The sequence below is a fragment of the Eubalaena glacialis genome, chromosome 4 (assembly GCF_028564815.1).
Source record: "Eubalaena glacialis isolate mEubGla1 chromosome 4, mEubGla1.1.hap2.+ XY, whole genome shotgun sequence".
NCBI lineage: Eukaryota > Metazoa > Chordata > Mammalia > Artiodactyla > Balaenidae > Eubalaena > Eubalaena glacialis.
In genome coordinates, this window is record NC_083719.1 from 29,742,347 (window position 1) to 29,758,944 (window position 16,598).

Consider the following 16,598-nt stretch of genomic DNA (forward strand, 5'->3'; position numbering starts at 1 on the left):
CCCCTGCGTTCATTTGGTAAGAGAACAAATTCTAATAATTAGGCTTATTTTAATAATGATTTTTATAAAAGTGCTCTACTGATAATAAGAAATTACTGATATAGTAACAAAAGTTAATGAGCAACTTACAGATTCATGAAATTAATAGATTATTAATTATTATTTTCTGCAATGGTTATTTTGAACTACTGGCTTAGAATATCCTTACCTAACATTATTTAGAAAAATAATTTAGAAAATTTAACCAGATATCTATTATTATGTAAGCAACACCTCAAAAGGTAATTGCCAGAAGTAATTCTTCAAGAAATGTACTTTGCATGTAAAGTGTATGAATTTAGTAGTAACGTTTTGCAGTAGATATCATTATATTTTAATAAGCTTCTCAAAACAGAAAACTTTTGTTCTTATTACAGTTTTTTACAAGGTGGCTTAATGAACATTAACTCACTTCCCCAGCAATGAACTCTTAGTCTTCAGGGGTTAAAGCATTACCTTCTAAACACAAATTTACCTAGCTAGGTAACCTTCTTCTATGATCATATATGAAATCCTGTAAGATAAATTCTGCTTAAAAAGTTGAATACTCTGGATCACTTAAACAACCAAAAATTATTTTGGAAATAACTCAGAAATTATTATAATCATAAAAAATTTAACAATAAAATAAATTAGTACATTCCTTTACATATTTCTATCAATATATCTTAGGGTATTATAAGTTATAAACGTAACTGGATCATTTCTTCTCTTTTTCTGCTTCTATTTCTACAATAGCATCTGAGTTTCATGATAAAACCTGATGAGAAACAATATTATACTTAAGGAAAATATTCCAAAGTAAACCCAAAGACTGAATAATAAAACAATATTATTTTCACAGGATTTGATTAATTATTCCCAAAAGAGCTTTTGCTCTGGGAATTTGTAAGCGTCTCTGTAATAATAAGAAACTGGACCCCTTCCTGGGGTTATCCTTTTCCCATCCACTATTTTCAAATAACAAAACCAGCACAGCTAACAACGTATTTTGTCTTTTTAAACGTCACCATATAAACAAACATCAACTCAATACCCTCACAATAGCTTTGTGAGGTAGATCAGTAGGTAAATAGCAAGAGTCCTCTTCATTTTGAAAATGAAGAAATTGAGGCACTGAATGGTTACATGATTTGCCCAAGGTTTCAATGGTCAATCATGAAATTTCAAACAGTGTTAAATTATCTCTGCTCCTGGCCTACTGCTCTCTAACCATGCTTCACAATAAAAGGCTGTGTGTGTGTGTGTTCTTAAATAAGCAGTCTATATAATCTTCAATTGAGAGTAAAATCTATCCATTGATAATTATATTAAAAGGGATCTAATCTCAAAGTTCATAAAAATTTAAGAAAATCAGATAATTAGGATGATACACTATTCCTCTCAGTAACTGCATAAAACTGTGGCTTTAAAAAAATTTACATGATAACATTAAGAAAAGAGGAAAATAAAACATTTAAAATTATGATTCAGGAAAAAACTACCCTCAAGAAACATATAATCAAATTTGACTATATAATTCATCTTCAAACTGGGCCACTACTAAAAGTTACGCAGGATAATAGGTGTTAAACTAAGACAGCCATGGGCAAGCTCAAGTATAGTCACCACTGGGTGAATCCAAGGTATGGATTCTCAGAGCTGCAAATATTTCAGGGACATAACTCTCTGCAAACATGTTGTGCTCAACTATAGTCACTGTGCAATAAAACACTGATGATTTAAAACATAATACCTAACTTTGGCTTAAACACAAAGTTTAAAAAATTCAATTTTAAATAATAACATGTTTAACCAACAAGTTACTACACATCTCCATTCTAAACTTGTTTTCTGTTTTCTATAAACTATAATTTAACTGTTAGTAACAACAGTAAATGGATTGACTTTTTACCTTTGAATAACCAGATATTGTTTTTCAAAAGGAATAAACAGGCACCTTTCAAAAGCAGAGAATTTTGTGGGACTCTTTGGTTATTAAAAAACCCCACTATTTACCATTAATAATTACGATTCTCCTTGAATGGAATAATCAACTCAAATCAATATGCTAAATGACAAAGGTGAACACCTCTCTCTGAAATGAAAATGTTTTACAAAGCAATACCAAAAGCATAAGACAATTTCCAGTTACCACCAAAGACTGAAAGAATACATCACCTGATTATAGTACACATGCTGAAGATACAAACTCTATCAGTTGAAGGATAATCTTAATTATACATGCAAAAACCTAACTAATTTGCATACAGCAGTGAAAAAGAGCTTTCTACATTCAGTTATGTCTGGTAAGTAAGCCGTGTTTTAAGACATGGGTTTTGTAAATATGGTTGTTATTGAGGTGTCCGTCTCTCTGGGAAATAAAGGATCAACATACTCTTTAGAAACAACAAATATGTAAATCACAATAATAAAACTGTATAATATTATTCAGTTATAACTTATGGCTTCCTTGGACCTTTGAAACAACTTTCCTGAAAAAAATTAATCTGAAACAAACTGAACTACATGTTTTCAACATATACTGATCTTAATCATGAATTAAATCCTTCCACTGTAACTGTACTTCTAAGGCAGACACTTCAGGAATGGTATGTAACAAACCTTATTAGAAAAGATGATACTCTATTCAATGAACAATAAACTATTATTACTAAGATCCCATTAATTTTTAGTGCCTTTTTTATCCTGACACTTTTCACTGAGAGTTCAGTGTAAATTCTAGGGCATACAGATGTTCATAAAGACTGAACTTATGTGTTGATCTTGGTTAGTTATTCCATATATTCTTACAGATTTTAAACATCATCAAATATTCTGCTGCGAGACATTGAGAGGTATCGTCCACCAGGCTGATACCTGAAAGGTGGATAAAGAAATGATCTGAGGCATCAAAAATAAAGAAGGAGAGAAAAACAAGGACACATTAAAAGGAAGTGGCTACATAATTTGTAAGAACTGTAAAATCTATTCAGTAGCTGAAATCAGGAACTTATTATCCAAGAATATTATCCCAAAGGGATTTACCTAATTATAAATCAACCAATGACTGTTTTAGAGCCTATGACATATGACACATATGGCAGGGTGAGAGATGTAAAAAGAAAGGAGTGAGGAGATGTAAAATACATCATGGAACTTAACAGATTTAATAACTACTCTAGATTGTTGAATATAAATAGAATATTCTTTTTGCTATTTATAGGCAATACTATAGCAAATATCTTCATGCATATGATGTTTTGCTTTTGTTTAATTATTTCTACATAGTGTAGTAGCTAAAAGCACAGACTCTGTAACCAGAGTCCTGGGGTTTAAATGCCTGACTTTGTCATTTACAAGTTGTGTGATACTGGGTAAGTTACTGAGCCTCTCTGGATGCAAATTCAATTGGACTTACAACCATAAAATACAATTAGTGTTGTTAAAGTGCTTAGAATAGTGTGCCACCCAGTTATACCTATGTAAACTATTGCTAAATATGATACATTTCATAAATGGGATTGTCAGAAATAGGCATATAAATATTAAGATTCTACCAAATGATTTCAATTCTTTTTTGTTATTTATCATACTACTAGTAGTAGTTTGCGAAGATACTAATTTCAATCACCACCACTAGATGCTATAATTTTTTAAATACAAAAGCATTAGAAGGTGTCAAAAGGTTTCAAAGGTTGCTTAATATGCTTTTTATTAGTAGTAAAGATGAATACCTTCCTTATGTTTATCTTGTCAAGTCAGAATGTTATTAACATTTCAGAGGAATGCTGGAGCCAAAATGATAAGCTGGAACTTACCTTCCTGATTCAGATTCAAGAGGATCATCAGTGAATGTTTCTGCATTAAAATCCAAAGGTTCTGCATCTTGGAGGAGTTCTATTCGGTCCCTTTCAGTCCTATTATTAGCCCTGGTATATTTGGATGCTGCTGCAAAAGAAGAAAAAAATGTCCACTTTCTATTGCCTTTATGGGTCACAGTCTATGGACTCACAGAAAGAAAAGTCAAGATTATAAAGGATCTGAATTTTGATTGTAAAGACAATATTAAGAAAAGATAACTATGTAGTTATCTTAAAATTAGATTAAAATGATTAATAGTATGATAGAAAATAACAAGGAAAAGTTCTCCCTTGTATGTAGTCTAAGCTCAGAAGCAGCTATAGTGCAAAGACTCAATATGAATCAGAATTAGTATTTAACTATGGTATCATAACAGTGAAATTGTTCATAATCAAATTAAGTTTCAGCTGGTTGCACACTGAATACAGGGGGTGCTACATCTCACTTCTCGGCTAGGATTTTAAGGTGTAATCAACTCAAACTCTTCAAAAAACGCCTGAGTCTTTTTCCCATGAAGCAAGAGTTTAGGGCAGTAATGTCCAACAGAAATAAATTCCAAACCCCGTATTTACTTTTTACTAGTAGATACATTAAAAAAGTAAAAAGAAATAGGTGAAATTCATCTTAATATATTTAATTTAACTCAGTATATCCAAAATATTATCATTTCAGTATGGGGCACCAGCTACACTGCAAATGCTCAACAGCCATATGTGGCTAATGGTTACCATCCTGGTCAGCACAGATCTAGAGAAATAATCCCTTCTCTACGTGAATGGGGTTTTCTTCATAAACAACCTAAATTTTCACAATGTTATTTTGAGCAGCTCAACAGCTTCAAAAAAACTATAATATAGGTCTTTTTGAAAATTTAAGGCAAGCCAATTCTCTCATATTTCTGTCACCTTGGACTCTGCCCTTTACCATTTCTCTCATTCATTCAGCAAATATTGGTTGCCTACCACATGCCAGTTTCTAACTCATCATCCTAAGGCTTTGTGCTTCCTCTTCTCTTAACCATTCTCCATACTCCCAGATCTCTGCACTCTGTTAACTCCAAATCCATGATAAACTTCCAAATCTCTTTGTAGAATCCTCCCTCTATTTTCTAGCTTTAACTGAAACTTTAGTTTTCTCCTATTTCTTCTATGCTAAATCTCATCCAAACACATCCTTTCTTCTTTATCTCCAGGGTCATCTCAAGGGTGCTTATTTTATGCCCTCATCATTTTTTGACTGCATTACTAAAACAGACACTAAACTGGTTTCTGTCTCACTTCCCTGGAAATCATGCTTTATATAGCTGTCAAATTCATCTTCCTAAACCAAAAATCTGAGCATGCTTCTTTCCATATTGAAATCTTATCTTTGGGATAAAATCTAAACTTCTAAGCATGATAATACCTGTTTCCCAACTATCTCTGTAGCCTCGCCTCTCATCAGGCTTCTCATACTTTAGGCTCTAGTCATAGAGAAAAACCTACATTTCCCCACAGGTTCTCTCATGTCACTCATTCTTCCTTCTGCCTAAAACCCCTTCACCTGGTTAAGTACTACTTATTCCTAAATAGTGTTTCTTTATAACAGAAATCTGTTCCCAATAAAGAATTCTTTTTCCATCCCCTAAGCTGAGTTCCCTCAGCATCAGGCATGCACCCTTACACTCTCTCAGCATCCCTGCATCTCCCCCAAAGACAAACAACCTCTGCCTTCTACTCAGTGCTGGATCCTGGGAATTCACATTCCCAGAAGCAGATGGCAGGGTCAAGGATGTGGGGAGGTTTCCAAACCCAACCCACTGACCAATGTCTTCTGCCTGATATCAGTCCCTCATTAAATTATAGGCAAACCAAGGATGGAAGTTATCTTCTTTGTATTCCTGTATTCCTGGGAAGGTACCTGATATATATGGGTCAATCAGTAACTTATTATAAAAATGACTGAATAGCCTGAAAAACATCTAGGTAAACAGAAATCAGTACCTGCCTACAATGTGCCTGGGATAAGTACTATTATTTAGGTAGTGTAATTACAACTATTCACTTGATGTCCCAGATGTCTCCTTCTTCTACCAGAATGCATATTTGAGTTTCTCCTTCCTCTCATACACTGAGGGATGAAAAAAGTATAGTCACTGCAGAACCACATTTATGGTCTATAAAGGCATTTCTGGATGGGTAACTAATCCTCAGTCTCCATGCAAGCAAGCATAAGAAAAAAATTTCTTAGAAAACTAGACAATAAACTACTTACATCGGTTGGTACTAATATCTGAGAAGTTTGATTCTTTTGGGTCAATATGAACATTTCTGTTTCTAGTGGAATCTTCTCTACTGTGTCCATAACGTTCTTTCCATTCCTAGGAAAGAAACACAAATGATTATATAACACAAGAACACACAGTCAGAAAATAATTCATCAGTGATAACAGATTTAGATTACATATGTAGAGTAATATAATCTAATTCTTTTTCATCAGGAATTCATCAGATAATCAGTATAATTAGCACAGTGCCTTTAGAAATCATAAATACTTTTCTTATCTCTAAATGCTTTTAATAGTTGCCAAACTTAACTTGAATGAAGATATTTATAGACATTTTTGCTAGCTATGATTATTTTAAGTTATTGAATTCTATCTAAAATGTCAAAATAATTTTACAACTACAATAAGGTTACCTTGACCATGTAAGAGTTATGATAACTCATAGTAATTAATGAGATGTTAATAAAATTTTCTCTCACCCAAATAAACTACAAATCGTAGAGACTTGAAAAGTCATTTCTGATAGCAAAATTAGAGTTGTATACAAACATAATTAGGTAATGACTCACGTGGCATTGTGTCTTAACTGCACTAAAACCTTATTAACTGGGATTCTACTCATTAAATTCTTAGAATTGAAAGGAACTTTAGAGGTCCTAATTAAGCCTCCTATGCAGTGCAGGGTTTCATTCTAAAATAACCATGCCAGATACCATTTGGCTCTCTTACTAGAAGACATGGAAATTTCTATGTGTGATCATCCCACTGCAATTTTGGTAAACTGTGGAAGCTTTCACAAATAGGTGAACTCTATTTCCAGTCACTTCTGCTCTTTTGTTCTAGTTATGCCTTCTGAAATAAAGACCAAGTCTCCCTTTACATAACATACACTAAAATACACGAAGACAACTATCATGTCTCCTGAGTCTTCACTTCTCTGGTAATGGACACACTCAGGTGTTGAAAATTTGTGGTAACTGTGACTAGATTTTTCTCATTTTTTGCCTTTTCAATTCTCTAGGAGGTTAGTCTGCCTCAGGAAACGAAGGACTAAGGAAAAATTAAAGAGGAATAAAATTAGTGTCATATTACAAAAAAAATTATGTCATATTACATAATTTTCAAGCAATCAAAATCACTTTAATAGCAAGAGTGCATGAATTTATTCACTTATTCAATAAATATTTACTGAGCACCTACTCTAGGCAAGAAACTGCTAGATGTTGGACATGAAGTAATTTATCACTAATGACTTTTTAGAACAGGTCTGACAGGATACCTACATGTACATCTGAAACTATTAAAACTGCTTTTCTGTAAAAATATATCCTATGTCTTTTTCCCACTGTTTTTAGCCAATTATTCTAAATCAATAAGATTCTTATGATATTTTACATTAATCTTTAGGTTACAGAAATTTAATAAGTATGGTACTTACTCTTCGTCGATTTTCACCTTCTTCTTGCCGTTGCCTTTTTCTCTTCTCTAGAGACAGAAAAGTGGTCTCAAATTTGGTATAACATGGTTTAATTAGATGTAGAGTAACTGAAGTAAAGGTATCAGGCTATGACCAATTTCCTTTAAATTACTACGAAGTCAAAGGTAATAGGTTATTGTTGGAAAGAACTGGAGAGGTCACCTAACTCCACAGAGAATACTTTCTCTACTTTTGCTGGAGATGGTCCTTTAGGCTCTGCCTAAACAGTTTTAGTAAGGAAGAACTTCTTCCCCATGGTGACTTGAAATTTGTTTCTCTGCAACTTCTCTTTTTCTTTATGTCTTGTCTTCTAAATTAAGTTCATACTTCTTTCCGCGTAAGAGTCTTTTCCATTACTCTCTTCTGGCTATATACTCAGTGGTTTTTTTTCATAAGATATGCCCTACAGACTCATTCTGGCTGTCCTAGACTCCTTCTGACTTATCAGTCTTACTCTTGAAAATCTTACCCAGGACTGGATATGATACTCCAGATGAAGTCTAATTAATGCAAAAAGCAGCAGAACTATTACATTAACTAGATACCACCTTCCTATGAGAGCATGTGAAGGCTACGCTGGCTTATTTTAGAGCCACAATACATTTTGGCTTACATTTAAATAAGATCACACAAAAACCCCAGACCCAAGTAGGGAGAATGTCTAAGAACCAATGTCCCAAAACTCAAGTTTTGTTTTTCTTTTTCCCCCTATTCTACCATCACTTGAATATCAGGAAATTTGATACACTCAGTTTTGAGATTAGATTCTAACAGAGTGCCATGTATTCTAACAGGTTGTTAATGATTACCACATTCTAAAAACCAGCCTTGGCCTGAATGATTTCCTATGCAGCATCAAACTAATGATGATTCTTTACCTTTTTTTTATGATGATTCTTTAAATTAATGAGTTTTCTAATTGTATTTAACTTGGCAAATCTATTTCAAAGCAAACAGGAAAATGACTCCAACACCAAACAAGGGCGTTCTTTAGTTGCAGACATATTAATTATTAAATCCTCTGCAGAATTTCTTAAAGACAGATGAAACAATCATTTATGTTTTTGAATTATTTTTGCTATGAAAGCTTTCTGTAGAATTTTAGCTAAAACATATTAATTTGTAATTTCTTTAGATTAAAAATTTCAAATCATACAAACATTAATTTTGTATTCTCAGTCTTAGCACTTTCCCTTCATTTATTTTAAAAGACAAATCTTACCTCGTCTGATTAATTCTTTTCCTTCATCAACTAAGTCTGATGTCATATCATTATCTCCCATGAACTGCTGGAAACCAAGTAGATTCAAACAACGAGTTCCCAAGCTAATAAAAGTCGATTTTCGGAAAGATAAGCATTATTTCACACTGTAAATGTTTAGATAAATTAATTGTTCTTTAGTATTTGCACCCCACAGAAGCCTATGGTTTATTACTAGTTATCATGTCAAGTTACCTAGAGCTACATTTGTCTTTCTTTAAGAAGTACTTATTTCCCTTTCTAAGAAGCTTATATGCCGAGCACTCCACTAACTAGGGTATGCACCAAAGCCATATTTCTTACAGACACAAATTAAGTTAGGCCTTTAGCATACCTTCAGAAGATTATTATAGCAGGATGCTAAACAATGGCTATAATACAAAAGCAATTTATTCTTTTCTTATATTCAAACAGCAATTTTAATACTGAAAATACACATACACAACCAGTATTTACAAGTGCAGAATATTCTGGCTTAGAAGTCTTAGTTATGCAAATTGATTTTCATGTTTTATTTTTTTTTATCCTGAGAACTAGTCAATTCTATTTAAATAGGTGTTACTATAAACTCAGAATTCATTACCATAGCTTATCTGGGGGTTATCATTTTATATCTTATTTACTATTTACTTTAAACCTCACTGTTGTACAGGACAGAAATACTCTGAAAGTATGGCACGCAAGGAAGGAAGGATTAATATTTGTTAAACTCCTATTATGCATCAGACAATTTACAGATACTCTTATTTAATTCTTACTATAATTCTAAGAGATAAATAACACTTTACAGATAAGGAAACAGAGGTACAAGGGGTTAAAAACCTTGCTAAAGATCAATTAATAAATTTTAGACCTGAGGATTGAAATCTAAGACAAAACAAAGACCAAGCTCTTTTTATTACCTTAGTTCTCAAACTTTTTCATTGATGTACATTTTTTTTTTCTTTTGAGGTAGAGAAGAATAGCTTTATTGCTTTGCCAGGCAAAGGGGGCCACAGCAGGCTAATGCCCTCAACATATGCCCTCAACACCATACATGGAGCAAGGGGGAGAGAGGAAGAAGGAGAAAGGGAGAAGAAGTATGTGTGTGTGTGTATGTTAGGAGGAAGAGAAAACAGCAGAGCAATTTTAAAAAAGTGAAGATCTCCCATTTTACATGAGTGATGTGTAAAAATCTGGCTAATTCATAAATTATCTGCCTGTTTTAATATATAAGGAATGCTCTGTATGACTTAACGGTAAGTAAAACTGGGGTTTCAGGTGATGGTCATGCTAATTCCGTGACGTTAAATATTCCCTTACCATCTTCATATTCTTGTAGGAATACTATACTCCAGGATGAGATCATTGTCTCTGGGAAGGTCTTAGCTTTGTCTAAAGTGTCAGGAAACAGCTTTACATTCTCTAGGCAGTTAAGTCTGAATATTAGCTCTGGGTATGGCTGTGTGCTAGTAATATGGGAATTAGACTAATTATGGCAGCATTTCAAAAGAAAATTGACCTATAAAGTCAAGTTACCATTGAAATGTCAGCAAGGCATTGTTTCATATACTCCTATAATAGAGTATTTTTATAATTTGAAAATTGAGGAATATGACCATTTTTTCTCTTAAAGACAAACAGGCACTCAAAATTTATCTTAATTAACTCTAAAACAACACTTTTAAGGAATTATTTTTAAGTTCAACAATTTTCCTTTTAGACATAATTCCTTATATTTGTTTAAGATTTTATAGTTGACAAGGCACTATCCCACCCATCTATTCCTCGATCAGTATAACAATCTAATAAGAAGAGATGCTAATCTTACCAACATAACTACTAACATGAGAAGATATGATTTATACATCACAAGCTCTTAATGTTCCATTTGTAGTTTATAAACTGTTAAAATGAATAAGCATATAATAAAAATTTAATTTTGGATATCCAAAGGATGATTGGTCTCTTCCTTTAATACATCATTTTCATAGTATAAACCTCTGTCTTTTCTACCTTATGGAAAAAAATTGAAAATATTAGATTTTTTTATCAGTTCAAATTAACCGTTTTATTTTAAATTATAATCCTTTAGTTCCTTCACTTATGAGAAGGTAAAATATATATGTTTTACAAAATTCAATAGAGAATTTATTTCAAACAAAACTTGTCTGTTTACTCAATATCCTAGTGTTAGAATATCAGTACAATAATGTACATTATTTGCAATAACTATATAATGGTACTGAAAGATTTAAATGAAAAGTGGTTGGATGAAACTTATTATCAATAAAATTTTTTTTTTAAGTGGCATTTTTGGTGTGTCATGGAGCACTTAAGCAGTGAAGACGGTAGGCAGAGTACAGGATGTGGGCACCTAACACGTGGAAGTAGGGAAGACAGGGGGCTAGAAGCCAAGCACACCTGTCTTTTAACTCCTTTGGAGTCTGATCTCTGCCAAGGTTCTACCACTTTTTCTGATCCTATAAAAAGAGCAGCCCATGTACTTTCCTGCCTTACACGTACTGTCTGATTTCAACTGTTCCTCACCTGACCCTTTGTTCTGGCTATGATCTGAAACATTTAGAAACCCAAAAATGATTGTGGGGAAAGCCCTAAGACTAGTATGTGTTAGTGGATAGAAGCTGGGTATGGGGGTGCTTTATAAGCTACACTGGCTGCCAGTATCGCAGGCCAGGACTCAGAGTTAACATTCTGTAATTAATCCTATCACTCTGTAGACTAAATATGTGTAACAGAATAACTCTCTCTCTTTTCTTGAAAATATCTTTGGAGGGAGAACCTGACCCAGTCACTCAAGCGACCCCTTTAAACTATGCCCAGCACCCCCAAAGCCACAATAAAACAAACAACCAGAACCCAATCAGTGAATATTTAAAAGAGCTTTAAGGAGAAAAGTTATCCAGATCAGGCTAAGCGTATGCGGAAAATAAGCAATGTTAAGTTTCTTACCTAAAATAAGTAGCAATGCAGAGAATTACCACCAACATAGGATAATATATATAGAACCCATCTGCAATAAAGGATAAAACTTTCATGGAACCCATAATCTGAGGAGCAAGAAAAAATTAAATCAGTACAGTTCTATATCTTTCATTCTTTTTCATCATTAGAAAATTCACCCATAACCATTTATATCAATTAATTCGGAGTTTTCAGAAAAGTAGAAATGAAGCACTAAATAGACTGATTTTTAAGTTCTCATCACAAGAGGAAAGAAATTGTAACTGTGAGGTGATGAATGTTAACTAAACTTACTGTGATAATTATTTCACAATATATACATATACCAATTATGTTGTACACCATAAACTAATACAACGTTATATGTCTATTATATCATAATTTGCTTATTTATTAAGATTTTTCTCCCCCAAATATTAATATTTTATAAATACTACTGAAAATCATCAAATACATTAAGACCATAAACATAAAGGTTAATATTATTATAGGTCAGGTCTATTGATACTGCTCAGCTGGACAACCTATATGAACCAAAAAATAATTTTTTATAATAAGAGAAAGCAATATCACTTTTATTCAGTCATTAGTAATTACATATACAATCTGTAAAAGAAAGTTTTAGTAATTTTTAAAAAGATCCTAATAATGCAACAGAACTTTTCCGCCAGCAGTAAAAAGAAATTTCACAATAATAGCACCCTATATAGATAATGAATCTAAAGAACTCTTTTTTGACAATACTTACAGATGTATAAGCAGTTGGCTGTGTATTCTGGTGAGAGATGGATGAATCCATATGGGTCAAACCCAAGAAATTAAGACATAAAGGAGGAGTCAAACGGCAAAATAACCTGCAATAAGCATTAATAAACACAATATATAAAAAATAAAGCAGCAAGATACATTATATATTATGTTGAAATATATTAAGAATATTTCAGATCACTGTAGCTATTATTCTCACCATTTGTATTTTTATTTTTTTTATTATTTTTTTTTTAAAGATTTTTAAAAAAAATTATTAGCACCTTTAATTATTATTTATTTTATTTTTTATTTTTTTTGGCTGTGTTGGGTCTTCGTTTCTGTGCAAGGGCTTCCTCTAGTTGCGGCAAGCGGGGGCCACTCTTCATCGCGGTGCGCGGGCCTCTCACTATCGTGGCCTCTCTTGTTGCGGAGCACAGGCTCCAGACGCGCAGGCTCAGTAGTTGTGGCTCACGGGCCTAGTTGCTCCGCGGCATGTGGGATCCTCCCAGACCAGGGCTCGAACCCGTGTCCCCTGCATTAGCAGGCAGATTCTCAACCACTGCACCACCAGGGAAGCCCTGTATTTTTAATTCTTAATACAAACTGCCCTTACTTTTGAGACATTCTGAAAATCCTATTAATCACATCTTCCTTAAAAACATCAACAGCTACAAGGCAAAACTCCAGCCTCAGGATATCTCCTTCGGTGGTGTTTGCCACTGCTTTATCCCAAGAATTTGTAGAGTGCCTCTGTATGTGCCTCTTCCATGCCTGCCATCTGTGTAATCTAAATCTGTCTCAATAGCATGACGAGGACAGTAACATCCTCAAGGTGAACTGTACTCAGTATGTAAAAGATCTGAAGTTTTATCAAAGTATGTCAACTCTGACAACTACAGATACAAATAATTGTTGGAGCTCAGTTTTGACCAGATAAAAAGAGAACCTTACAGAACTACAGAGTTGGAGAGTAGGAGGAGACAAAAATGAAGAGAGGGTGTGAATACAAAGAGGTAATATGAGGAGTTCTTTTGTGGTGACAGAATAGTTCTGTATCTTGATTGTGGTGGTGGTTATGGGCATCTACACACACACACACGAATAAAGGACAAAAAATACTGAAAATTAATAAGGTCTGAGGTCTAGTTAACAGTAGTGTGTCTGTGTTTGTACAACAGCAATATAAAATGTCTCCACTGGGGGAAGCTGGGTGAAGGTTACTAGGACTCTTTGTATTATATTTGCAACTTCCTTTGAGTCTATAATTATTTGGGAAAAAAAGGTAAAAAAAAAAAAGTCTTAGAGATGCCTCAGATATCGATTCCTCTTGAAGTTCCCAAAGTCCAGCCCTAAAAACCTAATATAACTAATTTAACAATACGGACAAATAGTAGATTGTGCAACCTAGCCCAAACTGGAAACATCTCTAAACTTCTACTAAATCTCTTAGCAAAAATTATTCTTTTGGTGTTCTTGGTCCTCCACAATTCAGTTTGAGGCCACTGAACCTCAGAACACTTTCTAGGTCTGACTTAGTCTCTAAACTCTCAAATGTTCTTATTATTACTAACCTATTTATTGACCCTCTAATTGGTAAATCCAGGCTCACTATGTCTTTCTTTTCCTTCCTAATCTAGCATACCCATTTTAACCCTAAGCTTCAAGCAGGATTTAGCTAGCAATCAACAAGCACCTAATTAATACTTAAACCTAATCAATTAGCTCATAGAAATACAGGTGTTAGTGAAAGACCCATAAACAAAAAGAAATAAAAGAGAGATCCATAAGAATACATGTAATGGAGACATTTCCCTTGTTTCTACACACAATCTACTTACATGCCACTGAAAAGAAGGCTGTAAGCATCAGTCTGGTGATGTGAAGCCAGGTAATAATAGTTAAATACACGAATCCTGAACACAGTAGAATAAACACAGATACTGAGGAAGAAGATGGAGAGGAAGCAAGCAATCTAAAAAAACAAAGAACCCAGTTTCAGACTAACAGACTTCAATACTTATAAACTATCACAAGCATTATCTTTTAATTCCAGCTAACATTTATTGACATTCTAAAATTTATACACAGTAACAGTATAAATTTTTAACCACCTAAGAAAATGAAATTATGAAAAAAAATCTACATCTTAATCAGTCCCACATCCTATCCATAAGTTTCAAAGCTACCTCCTGAAGTGAGCCTGTTCTCCCATTCCCTTGGCAACTCTTCACATGAAGACTATAAGTTATATGTAGCTTCACTGGCATAAAGAGGATCAAAGCATTCTCATAAAAGTACTTTGCACTACTTTGCATCTTTTCATCTCTCCTCAAATACAGTTCTTAGTTTTTATATTCTGGGTAAAATGATGACGCTCATTTTTGGAAGTCTGAATAATAACACTGTGGGAAACTTCACTGTTTTCATTATTACTAGAAGAAATATATGGAGAAAAGATACAACAGTTAAGGATTATACTATGGATGACATTTATTTACGACCGATATAAAATAAACTGACCTCGATATAAATATAATTGTATGTTTTTTCGGCCAGCTGTATGAAGACTGCAAAGAGGGATAAGACAGGTGTAGTGCTAAAGAATGTGCACTCTGACCACACAACAATCACGGAGAAGATGGACAACACCACAGCAAGTACCCTATAAAACCACGGTCGCAAAAGACATTCCCAGTACCACTCTGGAAGATAAAAGAAAAAAATGATTAGGAAAACCATAAAGGAGTAACAGCGTATTTACAGTGTTTCAAAATACCTCCAATACAAGACACGTAATTGCAAAGAGAAAAACAGTGGCGGAACCAGGCACACACCATCCTAAGCAAAAGATCACCAGTAATGGGACAAACTGATATCATGTGCCTCTGATAAGACCACATCACTGCTGAGGTATTCCTGCCAAAAATGCAGAATCTGCATCTGATTATGAGGAAACATCAACCTCAAATTCAGGGAGATTCAATAAAAAACTGACCTGTACTCTCCAAAACATCAATGTCATAAAATAATAACAGAGACGCAGAAATTGTTCCAGATTAAAGGAGACTAAGGAGACATGACAACTGAATGCAATGCACGATCTGGGATTTTTTTACAAAGAATATTATTGAGACATTTAGCAAAATCTGAACAAGGTCTGTAGATAACTGTACTGTATCAATGCTAATTTCTTTATTTTGATCACATTGTACTTGGTTATGTACAAAAACGTCTTTATTCTTAGAAAATACACACTGAAACACTGAGAGGTAAAGAGGTTATCATGTCTGGATTTAACTTTGAAAAGATAAAGGAAAAATATGTATACAGAGAGAAAAAGATAAAGCAAATGAATAAGGTAAAATGTTAACATTTAAAGAATCTGGGTGAAGGGCATATGGGAATTCTTTGTATTATTCTGGCAACTTTTTGTTAAGTCTGACTTCAGGCAAAAAAAAAAAAAAAAGTTAAAGAAAAAAAAAGAAGAAAGCTCACAAAATTGAAAAGGTTATACTTCATTTCATTCATTGAAGAGTTGAGCTCCTGGCTCACTCTAAATCTTTTCAACCCTACTCACAGGATAGTTCCTGGTGATTTCAATATCCACACAGGTGATCCTCCTTTCAATACCCTGGTCTTTCACTTCCTCGACCTACTCTCCTCCAATGAGTCTGTCCTCCAACTTACCTTAACTACTCATCCTTTAAATCTTTTATTACCGATAACTCCAACCCTTATAATCTCATTAAAGAATAGGATCCCTGTCCCCAAGCAACACCTTCATCTAGTATTCCAGCTCCACTGACTGACTTTCCCCTGACCAAGAGTCCATTACTCTACTACCTTTTTCTTGCCACTTAACCTGATGTCCTTATTACTTTCTTTACCCAGCTCAGATTCCATAGTCTTTGAGGATAATCACTCTCCAATATCCCAATTCCTGTGGCCTCTCTTGCTTCCCTGTACTTGCTAAGCTAAACCACGCTCTGGTTAGATTC

The 16,598-nt window shown here is 33.8% G+C and overlaps 1 protein-coding gene across 1 annotated transcript in view; it reads right to left on the reverse strand.

The window, feature by feature from the left end:
- Positions 1 to 2,707: 2,707 nt before the first annotated feature.
- The window catches only part of LMBRD2 (LMBR1 domain containing 2), a 40,815-nt gene continuing 26,924 nt past the window's right edge, over positions 2,708 to 16,598 (reverse strand). The window contains exons 11-19 of the mRNA XM_061187705.1: positions 15,121 to 15,302; positions 14,439 to 14,572; positions 12,599 to 12,704; positions 11,839 to 11,936; positions 8,848 to 8,951; positions 7,587 to 7,633; positions 6,136 to 6,241; positions 3,840 to 3,969; positions 2,708 to 2,898 (exon numbers count right to left, since the gene is read on the reverse strand). Coding sequence (XP_061043688.1) covers positions 2,838 to 2,898; positions 3,840 to 3,969; positions 6,136 to 6,241; positions 7,587 to 7,633; positions 8,848 to 8,951; positions 11,839 to 11,936; positions 12,599 to 12,704; positions 14,439 to 14,572; positions 15,121 to 15,302 — 968 coding nt within the window. The 3' untranslated portion in view covers positions 2,708 to 2,837. The remainder of the gene's footprint in view (positions 2,899 to 3,839; positions 3,970 to 6,135; positions 6,242 to 7,586; positions 7,634 to 8,847; positions 8,952 to 11,838; positions 11,937 to 12,598; positions 12,705 to 14,438; positions 14,573 to 15,120; positions 15,303 to 16,598) is intronic.